The sequence below is a fragment of the Notolabrus celidotus genome, chromosome 5 (assembly GCF_009762535.1).
Source record: "Notolabrus celidotus isolate fNotCel1 chromosome 5, fNotCel1.pri, whole genome shotgun sequence".
Classification (NCBI taxonomy): domain Eukaryota; kingdom Metazoa; phylum Chordata; class Actinopteri; order Labriformes; family Labridae; genus Notolabrus; species Notolabrus celidotus.
This window is the reverse complement of record NC_048276.1, coordinates 31,461,275-31,483,286: the sequence shown is the minus strand read 5'-3', so window position 1 is coordinate 31,483,286 and position 22,012 is coordinate 31,461,275. Positions and strand designations below refer to the sequence as shown.

The 22,012-nt window shown below is 37.8% G+C and overlaps 1 protein-coding gene and 1 long non-coding RNA gene across 2 annotated transcripts in view; one reads left to right on the top strand and one right to left on the bottom strand.

Annotated features, from left to right (window-relative positions):
- The first annotated feature begins 6,534 nt into the window (after positions 1 to 6,534).
- The window catches only part of grk6 (G protein-coupled receptor kinase 6), a 49,020-nt gene continuing 33,542 nt past the window's right edge, over positions 6,535 to 22,012 (top strand). Inside the window, exons 1-2 of the mRNA XM_034684398.1 lie at positions 6,535 to 6,776; positions 16,667 to 16,762. Of these exons, the coding sequence (XP_034540289.1) occupies positions 6,725 to 6,776; positions 16,667 to 16,762 (148 nt within the window). The 5' untranslated portion in view covers positions 6,535 to 6,724. The remainder of the gene's footprint in view (positions 6,777 to 16,666; positions 16,763 to 22,012) is intronic.
- On the bottom strand, positions 18,101 to 19,071 carry LOC117813270. The gene is made up of 2 exons (XR_004631383.1): positions 19,022 to 19,071; positions 18,101 to 18,504 (listed from the first exon to the last, which is right to left on the bottom strand). It is a non-coding gene; the product is annotated as an uncharacterized LOC117813270 (long non-coding RNA).

Below are 22,012 nucleotides of genomic sequence, written 5' to 3'. Positions count from 1 at the left end.
CTTTTGCATGTGACTGCAGGAGCTGGGATTGAACCGCCAACCTTTAGATTGGGATATAATATTTTCAGCCACCATGTCCCTAAAGACATTCTAGTGATGTGTCCTGTGTCATACGTTTTGATAACATGGAAACAAGGCAGGGCCGACGAGAGCATGACAAACTTTCAGCAGTTTGATCTTCTGTTTTACAAATAAAGTCCTTCTAAATGATTTAAATTGTGTTTATGCTTAAAATATATCTTATTTAAAGGCTATTTATATAGTCAACAAAGAAACATAAAGTACCTGACACATAAACCTGGGTAACAATCAGTTTCTGGAGGTTTAAATTGCTGGTGTCAAATTGACCCCAAGGATAAAAGATGTTAGTACATTTGATGGTAACATAGTTAAGACAGAGATATTGAGACTTTTAAACGTAAACTAAAAACATATTTATTCAGTCTGGCTTTTATGTAGGGTTTAACAATTTTATTACCTACCTTTTACTATAATTTTGATTTAAATGTTGCTTTATTATTTTAGTAATTTTAACTCTCATCTTATTCTATTTTTATGTATTTATTCTTTCATTTATTACATTTTTATTTATCTACTCAGTTTTGTTGATATTTTTAGCCTTAGTTTTATTTTTCAACTCTTATCCTTACATTTTTAAATCTATTTATCTGAACTATTTTTATTCTTAATTTTGATGCTTTAACTTATTTAAATTACACATATTTTATTTTGGTGTGCATTAGTCTCTATTTTATTTTATTTTATTTTATGTTGTTCTTATTTTTAATTTGTATTCTTATTATTTTTATTATTATCATTACATTATCTTCCCCTAATATGTCTTGCTATTGTTTCATTTCTGCTTCTTTCTTGTTTTCAATCGCTGTAAAGCACTTTAGGTTGCATTTGATTTGTATGAAAGGTGCTATATAAATAAAGCTTGATTGATTGATGATTGAAGACAATATATTTTATTTGTCGACCATCTAGCACGTTATGGTAATAGTGTGGTTACTGAATTGCTGACAACTGTTTGGAAAGAAACACAAAAAAAAGAATGTCAACTTTAGCACAGGGTGTTTAATTCAGTTTAATTCAAAATACTTTATTTATTCTCTGAGGGCAATTAAAAGTCCAGAGAGCAGTGTTATAGAAACAAAAGTCAGGTCAGTAACTGCCCAGCAGCAAATACATTTTCACATTCACAGATTGAAGAGTAATACTGAGTGGGTAAAGGGGTCAAATTAACAACGCATAAAAAATTTGAGTACAGCGGGAAAAAATACATTTAAATACTGGGTAAAAAACTAGTTCTGAATGAACAAAGTAGTCACAGTGACTGAAGAACAGAAATACACGGTAAATTAATCTGTAACAGCTGTATGTGGTAGCTCATACTGGATGAATACAGTGATTTATGTTTTACATTTTTCATAATTTCTTAACTAAAATACATTCAGATCCACTGTTGAACCCACCAGATGTCTTTCACAGTCTTGACATCTGAAACTAATTTTCAGAAAGTTTGAGATCTGCGTAAAACTCCCTTTGTCCCTCTGTTAGTATTTTCATTCACAATTAATTACACTTCTTTTTGAAATAATACATTCTTCAATTTGTATCTCCTCTTTATGCAATATTCACGTTATTTCAAGCACTTCAAATACCTCATTGTTGAAAATATAACTACACAATGACACTCTACTTGCCTTGAATGGGTTGCGGTTGTTGTTAACCACCAGCTACATGTTGTAAGAGCAGCCCAGCTGTGTAATTACGTCCAGCATTGTGACACTGTTTGCTGACGTAAGCCAAATGTTGAGGCTGTTTTTCAACCGTGCACTTTTTTTGTTGTTTAATCTTTGAAGTATGAAATGTCACTATACTAGAAAGCAGGTTTAACAAAGCCTGTTGTCTGACGAGAAGGCCTGAGAGACTCCTCCTCGTGTGACTGAATCATCTGCAGCTTCCTCTCAATCCAGTAGAGGTCAGCCTTGTAAAAATATCACTCCCAAGTTGCAGGCCAGACTCATGCTGTCTGCTTAGTTTGAAAAAATGACCACAAAGGCCCATAATTATCACTGCTACAGGTGCAGTATGGGCAAAATGATGTAAGCAAACTTCTCCTCCACTTGTACACTCTCTGTATCAAATACAAGTAATTTATTGTTTTTTACTTGAAATTATATGATAATCTCTCAAGCCGGATCTGTTCATTATTCCTGCTCTCTTGGTTGAGATTAACACACAAATGTTTGAATGCATGCACTTATCTACCATCATTATAATAATTTTTTTACATTCCAGACAGTATCCTATTATTACATGTACTTTTGTCCCCTCATCTGCAGCTTTACTTATGTTTTTGTTAACTGCAACATCAGAAATAAACTAATGAATGTAAAAAATGCCACTGCATGATAACATATCACTTATATCTTTATTGATGGCACTATTTGGCTGTATTCATGTGATGTTCTGCACTCTTATTCTTATTCATAAACAAGAATATTTTGCAGTAACATTGTTATACACGCAATAAGGTATTAAAACAAGCAAGAGTATTGTACATTTAGACATGACAACACATAACAGTTTGTGCTAGAACTGGGCATTAAATAATACTGACATATAAATTAAGCAAGGATAATAAAGTGAGCGACAAATAAAAATGACGACAGGGTGAGCAGGACTCCAATGTGAAGCTTATATAACCCAGCTACCAATCGAACACATAAACAAGTTAAACAAAATATTGATTCAGAGGTGACTGATGGATTTGTTAAAGATTTATTTATACAGAGAAGAAAAAGTATGTCTTATTCCATCGTCGGTAACGCTTCCATGGCAAGAGATTCAATATTTTTATCACAATGTTTACAAATCTAGGATGCTAATGGAGACTAACATTCTTGCCACAGAGTCAACAAGCAGAGATCACATGTGCCAGACTTCTCTCTGTGGATTGATTTGATTTGACATGTATGATAAAGATGTCCTTGTATTCCATTTCTGTTGAGAATCAATCAATGTGGCCCTGGGGCTTTGACCAATCAGAATCAAGTATTCAACAGCGTCATGTATTTATAAGTAAAGCTGAAGAGTAATAAAATCAATAGATAACTCTTAAATAGTATGGCTTTTTAAGCCACCAGCCAAATAAAAGTTGCATAACTCTCAGACAGAAATATCCTTTTTGTAATACTGACCACCCTGTGTTTGCTCATTTCATGTGTCTGAATAATCTTTGGTGATTTCAATGATCTTACTACGAATCTAGTTTCTATTAAATGTCTTCCACAATATTTCAAACCTTTTTTCTTAACTGCCCAGGTCAGGGTGTCCCTTAAGAGGCTGTTAACCAGTTTTCATAATGACCTTTGGCTGCATTTTCTCCCCTGGTTTGTGTAAGAGGTCTCTTTGTCTCTGTATAGTTCAGGTCACTCTGCCCTCCTCATCACTAGGCAGATAGAGACTCTGCAGGCGGATGAAGAGTTGAAGTTTGGTCCACAAAGTGAGCTTCCTGGAGTAACAATCACTGAACACTGATCAATAACTATCAACCTGATACGAGCTGCTGTCGTCATTCTGCACACGGAAAACAGACAAAGTCTCTCTTAATGCGCCTTAATGCATCACAGTGCATTCATTGATCTGTGCAGAGAGAGATGAGCCACAGAGAGTGGAGTCAGTTATCTATCGATTCGTGGATGAGTTACAGTGCATCACTTCTGGATTTCATTTATTGTGTACTGATTCATAATAAGACCTACAACAATTTACCTAACATATCATATATTTGTAATAACAACATCACAAAACAGACATCAGAGCCCATTCAAACCTGCCAGATGTTTACTAACAATCTCATAACTCTGAAAGTAGAACAGAAGAGATATTGCCTGATCATTATTATGACACCAAGTAAAAACTTGCTTTCGACACAACCCGTTAGTAAGTCAGAAGTAGCCTGCTTCATAGAATACTGAAAAAACATTGTAATCAAGTCCTGCAATGTGCCTTAATTGGGTTGTCTGTTAAAGGAGACTTGCATTTTGCATTTCTGAGTCCACATTTTACCCATTTCATGAGCCCATCATACTCTGGGAGAAAAGTGTATAATAAAAATGTAGACGTTTATCTTAAAAGCATCTCAAATAATTAAAATGCACCAAAATATGCTAATGCTACCATGAGCATTTATAGTACTCAAGGCACAACAAAGTCTCTGTTGTCAATACAAGGTTAAAAGCAGCACACTGGTTTGCTTATAGTGCAACAGCCTTACAGTGAAGCATATTCTGAAGTAGGCCTAGTTGCTCCTCAGGCTGCTCTCACATCTGTGCCTTGTAAGTGTCTTCAATTCCAAAACATAAAGGTCAGCCTGAGATAGAAACCAACATTTTGCCACAATGTCAGCAGACAGAAGGGACATGGGCTGGACTCCTTTCCCCAGATTGATTTCACATGTGATCAGGAGAATTAATCACCAGGATTTATAGCTGGAGAATAACACTCATATAACAACTGCAAAGATAATTCATCTGTATCATTCAGCTAAAAATGTGTGTTTTTGGACTTAAGAAATTCAGGGGAAAGTTGTGAAGCTACAACATATATTTTATATATTTTATATTTCTATTTAAATAATCCAAAATAAAACGAACAAAGTTTTCTCTGTCTAAAAAATGAAATACTTTTGTGAAGATTGATTAAGTTCAATCTAACTTACTAAACAAGCTTTATCATATTATTAATCATGTTTCACATCTGAAAAATCTTAACTATCTCTGGGTAAAAGTTCTAGGACAAGCTGAAAAGCGTCAAATGTCATGCTAAAGAGCCCCTAAACGATTGATTCAGATTTTGTTTAGTATGAACAAGTTATTATCTTGTCTGCATGATATGATTAATGTGTAGGCCCAAGTAGTATCTTGTGGGAATGTAGCAGTGTTAAAAGCTAAACACTTGAATAGCCAACTTGTTCCCACAAAACTATTATCTTGTGGTTATAAGATAATTTTCTTGTCAATCAGACTTTATTTATAAAGCGCTTTTCATACAATGAAACTGTAACACAAAGTGCTGTACATAAAAACAACTTAAAATAGAATAAATTAAGAAAAAGATTCCACGCCCAACCCGACCCCAAACCCACCCCACAATCATAAGGTTAAGAACACAATATATGCAACAATAGTAATAAAAACAAAGAAAAAGAAAAATAACAATGAAAAAAATAAAAAAGAAGTTTCTGAACGAACTGAGGAAATGCTCTCATGATATCTTAATGAGGAAACACTGGAGGTAAAATAAGATGTTGATGCTCAACACAGGTAATCAAACTCACCAAAATAAAATACATTTCTAAGATAATAAAACACTAAAATATTAAAACATTAAAAGAAAATAAGAAGCTATACTTAAATAAATAAATAAGTACATAAATAAATCAAATAGAATAAAAGTGACAATATAGATAATAAATAAATTAATGATTAAATAAAACCGTGTGAAATGAATGGTTTTATGTTCGAATGCTTAGATACAAGCTGCCAGTTTAGCCTACTACTCAGGAATAATTGATAATAATGTTATTAACATCTTTTGTCCTTGGGATCAATTTGACCCCAGCAATTTAAACCTCCAGAAACTGATTGTTACCCAGGTTTATGTTTCAGCTACTTTATATTTCTTTGTTGACTATCTAAATAGCCTTTAAATAAGACATATTTTAACCACAAATACAATTTAAAGCCTTCAGAAGGACTTTATTTGTAAAACAGAACATCAAACTGCTGTGAGTTTGTCATGCTCTCGTTGGCCCTGCCTTGTTTCTATGTTATCAAAACGTATGACACAGGACTCCTCATTAAATGTCTTTAGAGACATGGTGGCTGAAAATATTATACCTCAATCTAAAGGTTGGCAGTTCAAGCCCAGCTCCTGTAGTCACATGCTGAAGTGTCCTTGGTTATAGTGACCTCAATATCATCCAAAACAACCAAAACAAATGTGTGTAAAATGTTGATATTTCTTATGGTTTTATTGTTTACAGGAAATTGGAACATAAACATTTTAATTTTATGTTTCCCAATTGTCCCCATTAAATTAGGAAACGTCATGAAATATGAAGCCAAAAAAAAATGATGTTTGTCATTGATTTAGAGATATTAAACATTGAATTGGGTCCAATTGACCCCAATGATAATAGGAGGGTTAAGCAGCTTAAGGTGGTTACAGTGGAGTCTTGTGCTCCAAGATGAAGTGATTCAGATCTAAATAAATAAAGACAAAACTCATAAGATGTTTTCTGTCTCTAGCTTTTAACAAAGAAACGTTGCAAGAGAAGAGGCTATCTTCAAAAGAGGCAGGAAAGTGTGAGCAGAGTGTGAGGTCTGACTGTGAAATTAGTCTTATTAATGGACAATTTCATAACTGAGCATAAAGTTCATATGTATTCTTCCTCTCTGACAGAGGGGCGGAGAGATGGAGGGCGGAGGAGGAGAAAGAGGAGGAGAAAGAGGAGAGGAGGGGCGCGGACTGATACCGGACAGGACTGTTCCAGAGGAGAACCGGGGGATTGAATTTTTCCTTCCTCGCAGGGCGGTGGGAGGAGGTGGTGGACGGTGTTTAAAGGAGGATAAACTGTGATTGAAGCTGCCGGGGGTGGGGGGGAACTCCGTCTGCTGCTGCTGCTACTGAACCCCCTGACAGTATCAACATGGAGCTGGAGAACATCGTAGCCAACACGGTGCTGCTGAAAGCTCGGGAAGGTAAGGATGGAGAGGGTGGGTTGACAGCTCCTCTCTACTGGGACTAGTGAAGGGGAAACCCGGTGTAAGGCTCCTGTTGGTCTTCCTTATGGCCGGGGATCAGATCTTTTGATGGTGCACTTCCATACGTACAGGATGTTACCTAAACTACGCGCCATTCTCCCTGTTTGACGGATCGATGCACCAAACTGCATTCATAACTTTCGAGATTTAAAATTTTCTGGTTTACCTTTGAATGTGCAAACGTGCTTTAACACACCTGAGGACCAGACATAACAATTAAGAAAATACTGAGTAATTCGGCTTATAAATGATCCCTGGAAATGTCTTTGTTAGGGATTAATCTACATCTTCCTTGTTGAGGTTGCTCACTTTAAAGAGTCAGTGACAGTTGTGATGGCTAACAAGCTTCGCAGTAAGGTTTAGTTAAACAGGACAACTTTTCCCGGTTTAGTTTAATATTCAGTGAAATAAAACACAATTTATGTAAGCCGAATTAAAGAGGGAATCCCATACAATCGTGAACATATATCAATACCGTTGTGCGCATTATTTCAAGAGGTCAGATCTACTTGTGAACAGCACTGCGTGGTTTTTCTTTGGGGTTTGGTTGGGCTACATGGGACGTGAAGCGTGAGGGGTCCGGAAGGGGTTGCAAATGTGAAATGTGTCTGCAGCGACACATCGGGTTTCCCTTGCTGATGTTGCAGCATCGTCCTGACGTTTGCGAAACAGGATGTTGAGGCACAGCTGCTCTGTTTGTACATTGTGCTCTCTATTGCAAGTGTTTTTTTTTGTTTTATAGTCTTCCTGTTAAAGATGGCTTTTATTTGCTGCAGAGTGTGGCTCATAGGAGTTTTGTTTTGATACCTATATGGGCTCTTCAGATCTTGTTAAGTCATTCCAGGTTTATAGGTCAGCTAAATGTCAAACTGCAAATGCTGCAGAGCAAATGTTACAGCTTTCAACCCCTGGTATAGTCTGCTGTGTGAGCTTGATAACACCCTGTTATTGAAATTACATACGAACAGACATCTTGTAGTGAGTAATTGAAACATCACCAGATCCATGTGTTATTGTTTTTCCAACAGGACAAAAGGTTGTGAGCATAATCCTAAATCCATCTGCAGACGGACATACAGTAAGATGAGTGCCATGATCCCTCACTGTGAGCTTATCTACTCATTTCAGCTTATGTTGTGCCTATAGACTAGACGCCAGCCTCCGTGTTTGCACCCATCTGCCCAGCTGAAGAGCCCCTGAGCAAGGCACAGCATGTCCCAGCACCAGTTGGGCTTTGACCTCTGACCTCTCTGCAGCACAGACAAGATGTTCTTTTGTTATCACCATTGTTACCTTATCTACTGGACAGACTGACTCCAGGCTTTATTTGATTTAGCAATAAAAACAGACATATTTGTTTATGCAAACTTGACTCGACTCGGCTTTACTACCAAAAGATGCAAACGTTGGAGGTGGTAACAAAGCATGAGGTCAGGTGTAAGTTTACAATAATTGAGGTGCTTCTATTTAGTTCAGTTTTTTCTAGTTTCTAAGTTTTATTTAAAAGAAGTAATGCTTACTTCTGTATGTCATGTTTAGGGATGTGAATACTTTAGCTTTGAGTATGAGCTAACAGTGAGTATTGATCCGATACTATTATATAATGAACACGTAATTATACCTCAGTGTGTGGAAGGGACTGGGACCATTGTTATATATGCTTAACAACATGTTTGAATGAAAGATGTATTTCTTAATTCTGTCCAGCCAACTTTAACTCATAACATATTGAGATATAAACTTCATGGTGGAAAGAGAGACGTCCAGCTTTGGAAATGCTGTTTCACCGTAACTATCAGTGGGCCTACACCAAAACTCAAAGAGGTACAGTTGAGGCCATGAACTTTTCATACGAAAATGTTGTTTTTTTGCACCAGGTTGTAAACATTTTTATTTCTGCTGTATAAACTGAGATTTTAACCTCAGCCTTTTACCTCCTTCAATCTTATAAGTCTGCAGACTGAGGCTGCAGTTGCATCTCTTGGACCCTTGTGTAGTTGCATCAGTTCTAGTCAGAAAGTCAGAGTTCTGGGTTGTGGTTAGACCCCAAAAATGGCACGGTTACACAATAAAAGTGATTCTCTCTTTTGATCTTTATAAAAGCTCACAACTTAATGTCTTGATTTAACTACACTTTGTCTATAGTTCAGATTGTGGTCTTGAATTTTCTTAAGCACTCACATTAATGTGAACTAATTTTATTGTTCCATGGAAATCAAACCGCTGAGGCCTAACATTTGCTTTAGGCCCATTATGGTTTAATGAATAACTATAAACTATGGTATAATTACATCTGTCTTAAACACTAAATAAAGGTCTTCACTGATAGATTTCCTTCTCTATGATGGTTCATTGTTGGTTTAAGTTGTCTCTTAAATTCTCAAACTTCCACAGTATATCTGAGACCATTAAGGGAGGAAAGTCATGAAGAATGGGCCTTTAACTGGAGCAAAGACATGTTCAATGGTGTCAAAGTTTGAGGGTGGAGTTTTGCAGCTATTTCCCATGTGTGTTTGTTAGTGTTTTTGAGCTTGCATGAGCTTTATTTAACGTAATGCAAGTTATGTTGAAAACCTGTGTTGGAAACTTGCACTGGAAAAGCAACTAGATGCAGGAGCAACAGGTGTGACTTTAAAGAGTCCATAGCTGTAAGAACAGAGGACGGACTCTGCCAAATGTTGAGTGTCACTTTCAGTTTGCTGGGATGTGTTCATTCATGTTTTGTTCACATTGATGGTTAGACTTAAAGTCTGTGAAACATTGTCTACCAGGAAAAGAAAAGCTGGTCAACTCAGGTGGCTTTCAGGACTTTACTATGCTCTAGTTTTTGTCTGTTTGGCTGCTGGTGGGCAAGGGTTGTAGTCCAGTAACCAAACCTCAAATCAGAGTCAAGACTTGTGTCACTAGAGAAGAATCAGAGTCAAGTCCAAGTCCTCATTACTTGAGTATTTATGAGGAGGAGCTCTGAATCCACACCACTGACTGTCTGAACCTGGACTTGAATGCTATAACTCTGCCCAAAACTACTTCTGTTCATTGGAGGAGTTTATTTACGGCAGAAATTTGACAGTGATGCAACTTTATGACCCTCAAAATCAAACAAGACCTGAAAGGACGATATTGATGATTTCTATCCTGTAATGTTTAATGCCTGTAACCACTGTGAAGGGGTGGGTGTCAGACATGATGATTAATAGTCCACTGATGAAACAGCTTTTCTTAAAAGTTCCTACACTACCATCATTCATGGTGAGTAATATGTTTCACTGTTACAAGACAGCAGGATTAGTTTTTTTTTTCAAGAAACACTGCCTATGCATGCACATGTAAGAGGTACCACTTTGTCCAGAGGGGGCCCCAAAATCAACAAAAACATAAAGTTCCTCAAATAGTCTTAAAAGGACTCCAGTTCACGAAACATTACAGCACATTTGACCCTCTGATGGTCGACTCTCATACAGTTGCCTTCAGAGCAGCTTATATATATATCATATAATGACCTTTTGTTATAATTTAAAATATCTGACAGAACAACAGTTTATTCTGATTCAATGTTTGATGTTCCCTGTTGGCTGCTCTACATGAACAGTCTTCCTCTGGTGAATGCTCTTACCATGAAAGCAGCAGGAAGAGTTTCTCAGTATTTCACAAGCACCTGTGTGCTTTGTGTTATTTTGGCTCAGAATTTTCTTATGAAAACAAAACAAAAAGAAACACTCAGTTGTGTTGTTTTTTAATTACACTTGGTCTGTGCTGTCAGGTGCAGCAGAAATAGAGTCCTTAAATGTCTTGAGCAGACACTTGACGCACTTCATGTCAAACAGGGATGAGTGCTGCTCAGATTTGAACTCTGAGTCAGTCCCTGTTGAATGTACAGGAAGAGGTGAACGTGTAGAAGGACAGAAGGTTAAAGACGTCCCTGAAGATATCAGTCAGCTTGTGTTTTCCCTTTGTGAAGGTGGTGACTGAACATGTTCTCATATGTCTCTACGGGAAAGGATTAAGGCCACTTTTTTTTAAGATCTTTCTTGTTCACAGAGAAAGTCCGAACTCTAAAGGCTGATTTATACTTCTGTGTCAAATCGGTGGCGTAGCCTACGCAGGATGTCCGCACAGCTCCTGTATCTCCACAGAGTCCCACATACATAGCTGACGTGCAACTCCTCCTAAATGTAACTACCCGTATAATCGACGTGGACCGCAAGCCCTGTGATTGGATGGCTCGGAGACATTGTATTTCCCGCATTTACAGAACTTCCTGGATCCCTGCTCGTCGGCCGCACATCGGCCGTGTATTTCATCTCCATCTCTCTATTCTTCCCTGTAATCATGTCTGTATGATAAACAGTAACATGTATCAGCTGTAGATTAACCTAACACGCTCTGAATCTCTGTAGAGAAGTAAACAGAGTTCGTAACGGGGCCGCAAGCAGGCGACCAGCTATCAGAGAGGCCACCCTGCCCTCAAGTGTTTCGGCAGAGAATTGCTGCGTGACATGTACACATCGAGGCACAAGTATGTAGTGCTCATGTCCGTGTCAGCCCCTTCTGCGTAGGGGCGACACAGAAGTGTAAATCAGCCTTAAGATGTCTACGCATATCCAGATGATTTATTTCTCTCCATTTTCAAAAATATCCTGTCCACATCAGAGGTGTTAATGAGCTTCTCTCTGTCCCACAACAATGCAGAAGTGGTTGAAAATAACCATTTAAGTATGCTGTAACAGTAGGTGGTGACAATGTGTAATCAGCCCATCACGTCACACAACATAGAAGAACACTTTGGACATGCATATGGAGCATTTTCGTCTTATTATTATTATTGTAACCTTTATTTAACTAGGAAATGCTCATTGAGATTAAAAATCTCTTTTCTAAGAGAGTCCCGGCCAAGATAGGTTGCAGCACAGTTACAGAGTTACAAGCAGATAGCAACTCTAGACTTTAAACTGTGTACAGAGTGGTGAATTGAAATCTATCAACCAGGTTGTCTTTATTTGCCCCTGCACTGTGGGTTAATTATAATAATAATGATTTAGCCATTAGGTCAAATCTGTGCCCTAGAATCCTAGATTTAAGATAGAATTTTGAAATTTGAGCCAGAAATCTAAGAAAGTCCGAATTCTTCTTGAAAAGTCAGAATTCTAGAAGGTTTAATTTAGATTTCTTCTTCTAAGTCACAGCTTAAATCTTTACCTAGCTCTGAGTGTGCATAAAGTCTTCCGTAAAACCTGAGTTATCATGGCGCATCGTTTGGATAGATGGTTTAATTTGGAGGATGAGGAAGGGAAGAAGGATGTTAGCTGTGTTTTGTGTCTGCAATGTTTCACCACTTTGATCTGTACTCCTGCTTCTGTTTTCTACGAGCTGAGATCAATGATATAGAGTACGGTTATATTAATGTGTGGTGTAGGTGACGAATTCACCACTCAATGGTATCATAATTTTACACTGTAGATAATTTATCATCATCATCACTTCATCATAATGCTTTGTCATATTTTACTTATCCTTACGTTGCTGTTAGTTGATTAACAATTAACGGTAAACAATGGTTATTTTTACCATCGGCATATTTAAAAGTAATCAAGCGTGAGAGTCGGCTCTTAAATAAACACCCATTAAGAAAAGAGCTCTTCACTGATTTGGGTCATTTTAAAAGGTTGTATAGTTTACAGCCTGCCATGCTGTAGCTCGTGCATCACTCTGAGTAAACCATTACACTGCTTAAACTCATAAATGCCTGGATAAATACTGTAATGACTCTAGTGGAAACTGTTCATGCCTTATCACTTAAATTGTCTAATTTGTCAGTTTATAGTGATCTGAATATTTTGGGATTTTTAACAATTTCACGCACAAGTTGAAATATCTGAGGGGTTAGAAATTCATGATATTCTTTCATTTCTCTCTTCCGGACATTTATAAGCAATAAAAGGTCAAGTTATGAGTTAAATCCGATTATTGTGTAAAATGATAAATCTATTAGATCCATCAGTCGTGTAATCACAAGTTTCCTCAGACTGCTCTCCAAAGTCTGACAGTTCAACATCAGCTGACGTTCGTTATCAAGATTTACTGAGGCCCATGAACCCTCTCAGTTTCCCAGCAACTCGATCAAATCCCCACCTGTGAGTCCTGGGAATTCAACCCGACAACTTCACTGCCATCAGGAGTGAGACTGATCATCGCTGTGAGGTCCATGTCATTTCTTTGAGATCAGAAGCATGCTGCTCAAACAGCCTGGTTGCTTTTACATGCAGTGGATTTATGCTGGTTAACTTTGAGGACAGCTGAAGAGAGATAATGATTATGTGGAGGAGGAAGGAGGGGGTTGAGGCTGGGGGTTGAGGCTGGGAGTCAAACCAGCGATCGCTGCAACGAGGACTGTAGCCTCTATGGTTGCATGCTCTTTTGCAAACATTTCACTTGCCACATATCTTTTGAACTTCATCAGATTTTTTCTTAATTGATCCAGATCATCCCTGCTCAGGTGTGACCTTTTGAGCTGTTTATGACGCTGCTTCTCTGTGCCATGTTTGATGAGTACTTCCTCCATAAAAGCAAACAGGATAGCTTTCAGTCTGACTTAGTTGTTACTTTCTGCAGAATACGATCTTCTTTGCTTCCTCTCCTCTAATGCACAGACGGCTATTAGGGATCTCATTCTCTCTCTTATCAATCAGCTTCTTGTTCAGCTCTGCTGATATTATCATCTGTTTCCTGGACACAAACAAAACATCTTGTTTACATTGTAGCTGAGACAATGATCCATTTTTACTCTCAAGTCGAGCAGCTGCCTGACGTATTTGAATACCAAATCCTGAAGCCTAGTACAGTCCTCCTCCTCCTCGTCCACAGAGATGGTGCAGTTAGAAACAACACTCTGTTATCAGTTCAGAGGGTGAGACTGTTGATCTTACAGCTAAATTAAACCCTCAGAAATGTTAATTTAATCTTCAAGAACTAATCTGACAGGAGGACGAGACATTTGAGGTTCATGAGGCAACGCGAAATTCAACATTTCTGGTTTCCTGTTATTGATTACCTATGACGTGACCTCAAGCCACTGAAGCTCTGTTTTGTCTCACTCAAAAGCTACAAATCATCATCCTCCATCACTTAATCATTCAAAGATTCAGATTCAGTTTCTTCAAGCATTCAAGGCTTTTTTTTCTGAGCACATGGCCCTGAAGTTTGGAGGCCAAAGTATAGAAAAGGCCACTTATCCCAGCCTTCCTTCAATGTGTCAGTTCAGTCCGTACCACCGTGCAGCGTGCTGTCTGCTACTGTGTCTGTTTAGTCGTTGCAGTGTGGTGAAAGAGCGTGCACTCAGACTTTCTTCACACAGCAAATGGTGACTTCCTCTGGTTTCTCTTTGTTCTGATCACATCGAGTTACTGTTTGTGTCAACTCGACTGTTTCTGAAAACACTCACCTGACTCACACAATCGTGCTTTTAATCCCAGTCGATCTGGAGCAGCTTGTGCATGAAAAGTCATATAAAACAGGAACACACACACAACAATAAACTGTACAGGGAACAAGGGAATATACTCTTCATTAAAAGGGTAATAAAGATATCTGAAGAGGATTAGAGGACTCATTAGAGATGACATGTTATGAAATGGTGAACTTTTTATTGCCCTCACATTAACATCAAATTTAAAGATACAGTGCGTAATATGCAGCAACATTTATCAGAACAGACGATAAAGGGAAACTAATATTCATAAGTATGTTTAAATGAGTGTATTTTGAATATTAAAATCACCATCTTGGGGGCGCCGTTAGCCTAGCGGTCTAAGGGCTCGCCCAATACACAGAGGCTAAAGCCCTCGTTTCAGAGGTTGCAGGTTTGATTCCAGCCTCAACCTTTTACTGCATGTCCACCCCCTCTCTCTACTTGCCACATTTCCTGTCTCTCTTCAGCTTTCCTATACATTAAAGGCCAAAATGCCCCAAAATATAACTTTGAAAAAAAAAAATATATATTTTTTTAAATTCAGTGAGTAGCCCTGTGAAATGCAAGGGTTGGAAGATGGCGATCAACAGAGCGGTTGTTTTGCACGAAATAATTCGTATTGTTAGACGTTTTTGATGTTTAAACTTGACAAATGGAGGATCAGATTTATCATGCATCACAGGAGCTTCTTGTCCTCGAAGGCCACCGTTGCTTAAGAGACGGGAGGGGTGAGCATGGATTAAAGTTCTCTGTCGCCACGACGGATTTCCGTCATTTGGAAAATAAGAGGGGGGAAGAAACGCCACGTGTGCTTTGTTGTGGTCCCGTTAAGGCTATACTATTAAACTGACACTGCTTTCAACAAATACAGCTAGCCAGAGCCATTGTTTCAACCAATCAGAGGCAGAGCAGGGCGGGTCATATGCCAATGCGCGATTGGCCCGGGTGCGAGGATGCTTGTTTTGCAACATCATCAGAACCTGGTGGAATTTAACATGGGTGGAATGGTCAAACGTTATCTGTGGAAATCATACAGTCTGTGGTGGAAATATATTACTAACTGAGGACAGCTTGTGGGTCCTCTGAGAGTGGCTTCTACGGTAATTTTTTATTGGTTATTGAGTCTCTGTGAAGTTAATGTTGAAGAAGAGGTTATAGTAAACAATAGCGTATAGCACCAGAGGATGAACCCAAAGCCGCCGTTCATGCTCTGCAGCACACCTCCTCCCTGCCAAACGCTGTATTAGAGCAGGGGTTCCCAAAGTGTGGGTTGGGACCTCCCTCCGGGGTAGCGAGACACAAATGGGGGGTTGTGAGATGTCTTCCAGAAGGTTTTTTTTTTTTTGTAAGTTATCTAAAAATAGTAAATTTTACCCATTAAAGTAAAAAATATGGACAAAAATAGTCGCTACACTTGAAATAAAACCTTGAAAATATAAAGTGTAATGAGTTTTCTGCCTTTCTTTGTTTCCAGATGACTCCTAAGTTTAGGGTTAGTGAACAGTTAATTATCAAAAGCATCAGTAGCAGTAGGTTAATGCATAAAGGCACAGGAAACACAGACACATGCTCATATAGGTAGGGTCACTTTCTGCAGACCTAAATGAAGCCACATTAAATCACTTTGAGGGACAGTGGGGTCTCAGTCTTTGGCTGAGACCCCACTGTCTTAGTCGTGGGCTGAAAAGTTTGGGAACCCCTGTATTAGAGGACAGTATACTGTGTAAATGTCCTTGGGCTAAAGGCATGTACCCAGTGTACTCCTTTTTAGGTGAAAACCTTTGGGAAGTGACCGATAGGCAGGAAAAAAAAGGCTCACATGTGTGGCATGGTAGGTTGATGGTCGGGTAGTGTGACTTGGTGTCAAAAATGTTTTCAGTCAAATTAATTTTTTTTTGCTTTAATCCCTGGATGAGCAAGAGAGAGCTTCAATCTTCAATCGTGGAATATTCCCATTTCTAAACACTGTACCTTTAATTGACAATACAGAGAGAGAGCGATAAAGAGCTAAATCTGAAACTCTTTGAACTCTTTTCGTCTTTCGATTCCCCGAGAAAGAAAGAACTGTGTTGCTCTTTTCATGAAAATGAGGATCAGGAGTTGCAAGTTACACCTCAAAACATTTTTGCAGAGCTAATTCAGCTAATGAATATCACTTCTTAAAGAAAAAGTTCAGAGTATGATCCAACAACTGATCTGCCTGGTTGTGCATTCAGAGTGCTATCCACCGAGACCTCTGTTCTGCATTTACAAATGTCATTTGTTTTCTCTCTCCTCTGATTGCTTCTTTTTGTCTCTATAGCAAAAATGTCCTCTTGGACCTCTTCCTCAAAAAAACGTGTCTTTTTTTTTTGTTCTACAGGAGGAGGAGGAAACAGAAAAGGAAAAAGTAAGAAATGGAAGCAGCTTCTGCAGTTCCCTCACGTCAGTTTGTGTGAAGAGCTGCGACAAACCACAGGTAAGATAACACTGTTTCGGTGCAAACTGTCAGACCAAATCCTTTTAATCTCACGTGATATGTAAGTGTTTGTGAGCCAGAGGCCTCTGAACCAGCTCACACATATGCTGGCTTCGTTTTATTGTTTTGACACCCCTTCAGCCAAACATATCTTGTGCATTCATCAGCAGACCTCCATATGGTTTTGATGTCTGGAGGTGTTCAGAACAATCAGATAGTGAAACCCCTGCAACCCTGTGACAGACCTCTTTTTGACTTCAACTTTAGAAATGCTCCTCGGGGGTGTGTGTGATAACTGTTGAACAATTTGTCTAGATAATATCTCCACAGTTTTTTAATCATGGGTTTGATTTTTTTTATGGCTCTAGCTGAGGTCAGAGATGGGAGGAGCAGATGAAGAGATCTTTAGAGGAGTTTTTGTGAACTTAGATTAGCTCAGCCTACTGTAACTTTGATAACTGTGAGGTACAAACTAGGGATGGGCATTTCAAGCCAAAATACTATTCGATAATCATTGGCATCAATTTGGCGATTATTCAAATAATCCCCCCCAAACTCACACACAGACACATCTGTCCCGTTAACAGCCTGTTGGTGTAGCAGTTGTGTTAACTAGCAGCAGGACAAGGGGCTGCTAGTAGCACTGACAGCGTCTGTCTTGGTCTTTATGTCGGTGTTTCTGTGACGCGGCTTGGCGTGTGTGTTTACATTTTACAGCCTCAGTCTGGAAATAAGTGTGTAGTAGTGTGAGATTCAGAAACTGAGAAAAGCAACTGTTTCTATTGTTTCATTCTTCTTTTGCTATTTAATGCAGTCAGCATTCTTCTTCTTCTGTTACTTAATGCGGTTAGCAAACAGCTTTAAGATGCTATTCAGACATTCACTATTTTTCTGGTGGGAATGCCGTATCAAACTAGGCACTGGTGAAAACGATGAAAATTTTTCTTTTAAAATGCAAACATTTTCGCATTAACTCTTCAATTTTTACTAAGTGAACCAATATTTGAAAATCATTGCCCATCCTTTGTACAAACCCACCGTGACTCCAGCCTCCTCCACTGTTGTCTTCAATTGAAGAGTCTCTTCAATCAAACCAGCTCTTCACAAACGTTATTGACCTACCACCAGATTACCACTGTATTCTTTAAATGCATGATTATGACCTGATGAGGGAGTGGTGCTGTTGAAAAGTGGCCCTCTGTCCCATGTCCCAGCATGCTTTGCGCATTGAAACAACCATTTGCAATACACAACAATGACGCAATTGCAATCACGATCACTCAAGTGTCCAAAGTGGGTCTCGTGCACCAAATTTTGGGGCTAATAACTCAGCCTGAGTTAACCATTTAGCAGTTTTTATTATTTGATTATTGCAGAATGAAAGTTCACTTCACAGCATTACAGTAGACTGTAATGTTCTCCTTTCTGTCCATGAAGGTAGATAATCAATTATCATTACAGTGTTCAAAGTGGGACTATCAATCCCACTAATGGACACAGAGCTGTACATTATTAAACAGACATGTGAATTATATCTCAAGATAAGTTTTCCCTTCAAGTGGCGGCAGCTGATTCTTCCTCCCCCCTGTAAGTCCTGGCACAGCCTTTAGATGGGGATGTTAATGTTGAATTACTCCACAGGACATGTAGGACTCTTTGTGTTGAAGCTCTTATTCAATCGTACCGTTTGTTTCCAACACAGCCTTGCAGTGTCTTTGGTGTCTCTGCACACACAGCAGCCTCTGTAGTTCAAAGTGTAAATCAGCTGTAGATGTCAGCAGTGGCCCCTGAGGTTCAAACAAATCTGTGCACACTTTAATCTAATTACTAGGATACACCGTTAAAACACAAAAGCTTTGAAAACTAAAAATTTCAAGGCAACTGTCTGCACTAGGTTTTTGAGTTTGAGGCTAACTAGAAATCTTACATTTGAGCCAACTGATTAGTTTTTGCTGAGATAACTTATCATTCATATGTGGTGTAACTTAAAGTTTTGAGTTCTACATCCTAAGAAGTGAAAGTTGTCTCAACTTATTATTGTTTGTTCAGAAAATGTCCCTTTGTTACTGCACGTTACTGCACCATTTTCACACTTGGAAGGTAGCTAGCTAATGTTCAAGGCGGCTAACTATTGGAAATGACCACGCCTTATTAAACTAACTAAACAAATTAAAGTGACATTAACTGGTAATCAACTCACCATCAATTGACCAACTGTAAAGCTACAGTTTCAATACAATACTCAAACAAAATACTCACCTTTAAGGCGATAAGCTCCACACAGGACAGGAGAGATGGCGCCACATGTGGGGAATTGAAAGTGTGGAAGACCCCTGTAGATTTGAGTTGGAGACCCCGTTCTTTGCTTGAAGTATACTCAAATAATTTAGCCGAGCCTCAAACCCATAATTTACAGTTTTGCCAACCTAACTTATGAAATGAGAACAACTTTACATCATACAGGTATTTGAGATAACTACTTTGATGTAGTTTGAAACAAAATGGAGCATTTTTTGTTTACTTAACCAAAAAATCATTTTCAGGCCAACAATTTTAAGTTTTCATTTTTACAGTGTACTTTCAGCACAGAAACACTAAAACATGATGAAATGAAACAATAGTTTTTTATTAATATGTCAGGGTACACTTAGCTTATTTCATAAATGCTGATTTTTTCATTTCCTCTGTGACGCAGGGGTCGCCTACAAAAATAGATATTTGCTAGATATGTATGTTAGATATCTGCGGTAGGTTATGTTATAAAGAAGAGAACTTATTTTCTCATGATGTGTTTCCATCCTGCTCTAGTTCAGCTCAAAATCGGGAGGTTCCCAAGCTTTGATTTGGCCGTGTCGCCCCACTTCTTCTGAATGAACTCACTCATCCACCATGGAATATCAGCATTAAGCAGAAAATCTGTGGAGGGACAGTCGATTACATGTAATAAAACATTTACAGCCCCTTGAGGGTCTATAAATATCCCTGAACTTCTCAACAAGGACATAAAACAAAACTTAGGACTCAAGAATCATGGAAGTGTTTGTATTTTTAAATGAAACCATAAAGTTATTTAATAACTTTTGGAGATGAGATTTAATGGTTGGTATTTTTGGACTGTAGATTCTGGATTTGTTATGCTTCTTGTGAGCATGGGGACCTCGAGGACAAACTGGTTTTGGTTGGACTATAAAAATGATTAGGGGAGATGATTTAATTTCTTGTCCACTCATAATATCTTTCAAAGAAATATTGCAAAAAACAGACCTCCAATCATAAGATGTGTAACAGTTTGTTACACTCTGAGAATTAAAGTTATAACATAACTTCAACTAATGTTTATTGGATATTTAAGCTAATTATATCATAAAATATTAACAACATGCTGGAATACACACAACGATTATTGCATTTTTTTAATTGTAAAATTTGTATTTATCTAAATTCCATTTGTAACATTGTATATATATCTAAATTGTATTCTATCTTTATTTATCTGTTTTTATTTGTAATTATTTTATTTTACTAATTGATCCTCGGGGGATCAATAAAGTGTTGTCTTATCTTATTTTATCTTATTTTTGGCATGCTCAGGCCCAAAAATATATAAAACCCCAAATTGCCAAAGTGGCTCATTCTTGTTTTTGAAAACATATATTTTAAAGGCAAAACAAAACACAATAGAGGGAGCCCAAACAAAAAATGTAAACTGATGGCAGCCACAGCTTTCAACTACATACAATGAAAACCAGTTTAAATAGAGTGTGGGGATTTGCAGCCGATTAGTTTGCACTGGACACACACAACATGAGTCCTTAAGGTTTGTGTTTGTGAATTGGATGTTTTCTGCAGTGAGGTTCATTTGTATATAAAGAGGCCAAATCTGACCCAAATTAGTGAATAATAACTTTTATAAATACGCACAAACCACAACGATGCATACAGATGTTTTTTGCTCTGCAGTGCTATTTTTGGTAGATTAAACCCTCTGTGTGAACTTTGTGAAAATTAGAGCATTATCAAAATAGATAAGGTCTCCATTGTAGTAAAACATATACTATGCCTTTGTATAAGAAATTGGGAATTTCCCCTTCCATAGATGAAATTAGTTTCAACTATATTATATTATACCATATCAACAATAAAAAAAAACAGCCGAGTTCAAAAGAGAGTTAACAAAACTTATAATAAATGAACTGACAGAGCTCCACTGCTCAGGCTGGCTGAAACAAACACCACTAACCAAAGGGAAAATAAGAAAGAGAAGTTTTACACCTTGGAAGGATTTCATTATGTTAAACCTCATTTATTTATTCAATATATTTATTTCTCCCCTTTGCCCCTGCATGGGGCAAATATCCCAATATCAAATAAAACAAGTTGTAATACTTATTTCAAGAAGAAGTTTGTGAAGAAAATTTTGCTTGCTGCAATTTTTAGTACTTTGAGTGACTCCAAGTAATTAAGTCTGAGAATGAGATGTTATATCTAAAAAGAATTTGACTTACTTTAAGTGTAATTAAATATTTTGACTAGAAAGAAACAGTTTAATGTTTGATTGTAAAGCACTCTGATCAACTTGTTGCTGTTTTTAAATCTGCTCTGTGAATGCATTTGAGTTGGATTGTGTTCAACTACAAAAAAATAGTTATTATTCTAATTATTATGTTGGTTTTTTTTAAAATAAAAGTTGTATTCATTTTATTGCATTAACTAACTTAAGAAATACAAAAAGTAATTTACAGAAGTGATGCACAAAAAAAGAGGGGGAAATAGAAAAAATGACACATATTTTAAAGACAGAAACACCCAATAGATTGTTCATCCACACATGAGTCTGTGCACGCCTGTTCCACCCTTTAAAGCAGTAAATATCTTCAATATTTGTCTAGTGTTGCCTCGGATGTTTTTTAATCTTGGTGCAAACGCAGCAGCAGCAGCATGGAGGAATGTTTTAAAATAGTCGAACTGATGCACAAAAACCACTGAGAACTCTATTTTTAATTCTTAAACTTCGAGCTCTCACTGTCAGAGAAATTCCTCAACATTCATGCGTTCCTTTGTGGTGGCCAGAGAGACCCGTGGTACATGTCTTTGTCATCGTGATCGAATCGTATGTTATGTTTTGTAATCTTGCGGATTGCACTGCTTCCTGTCCAACGTGTGGACGGAAAGGAGAAGGAGCTGTTGAAACTTCACTTTTCCTTCATTTAATTCACCACACGTTATTCTCCTGACCCTCCGCTGCTCCAA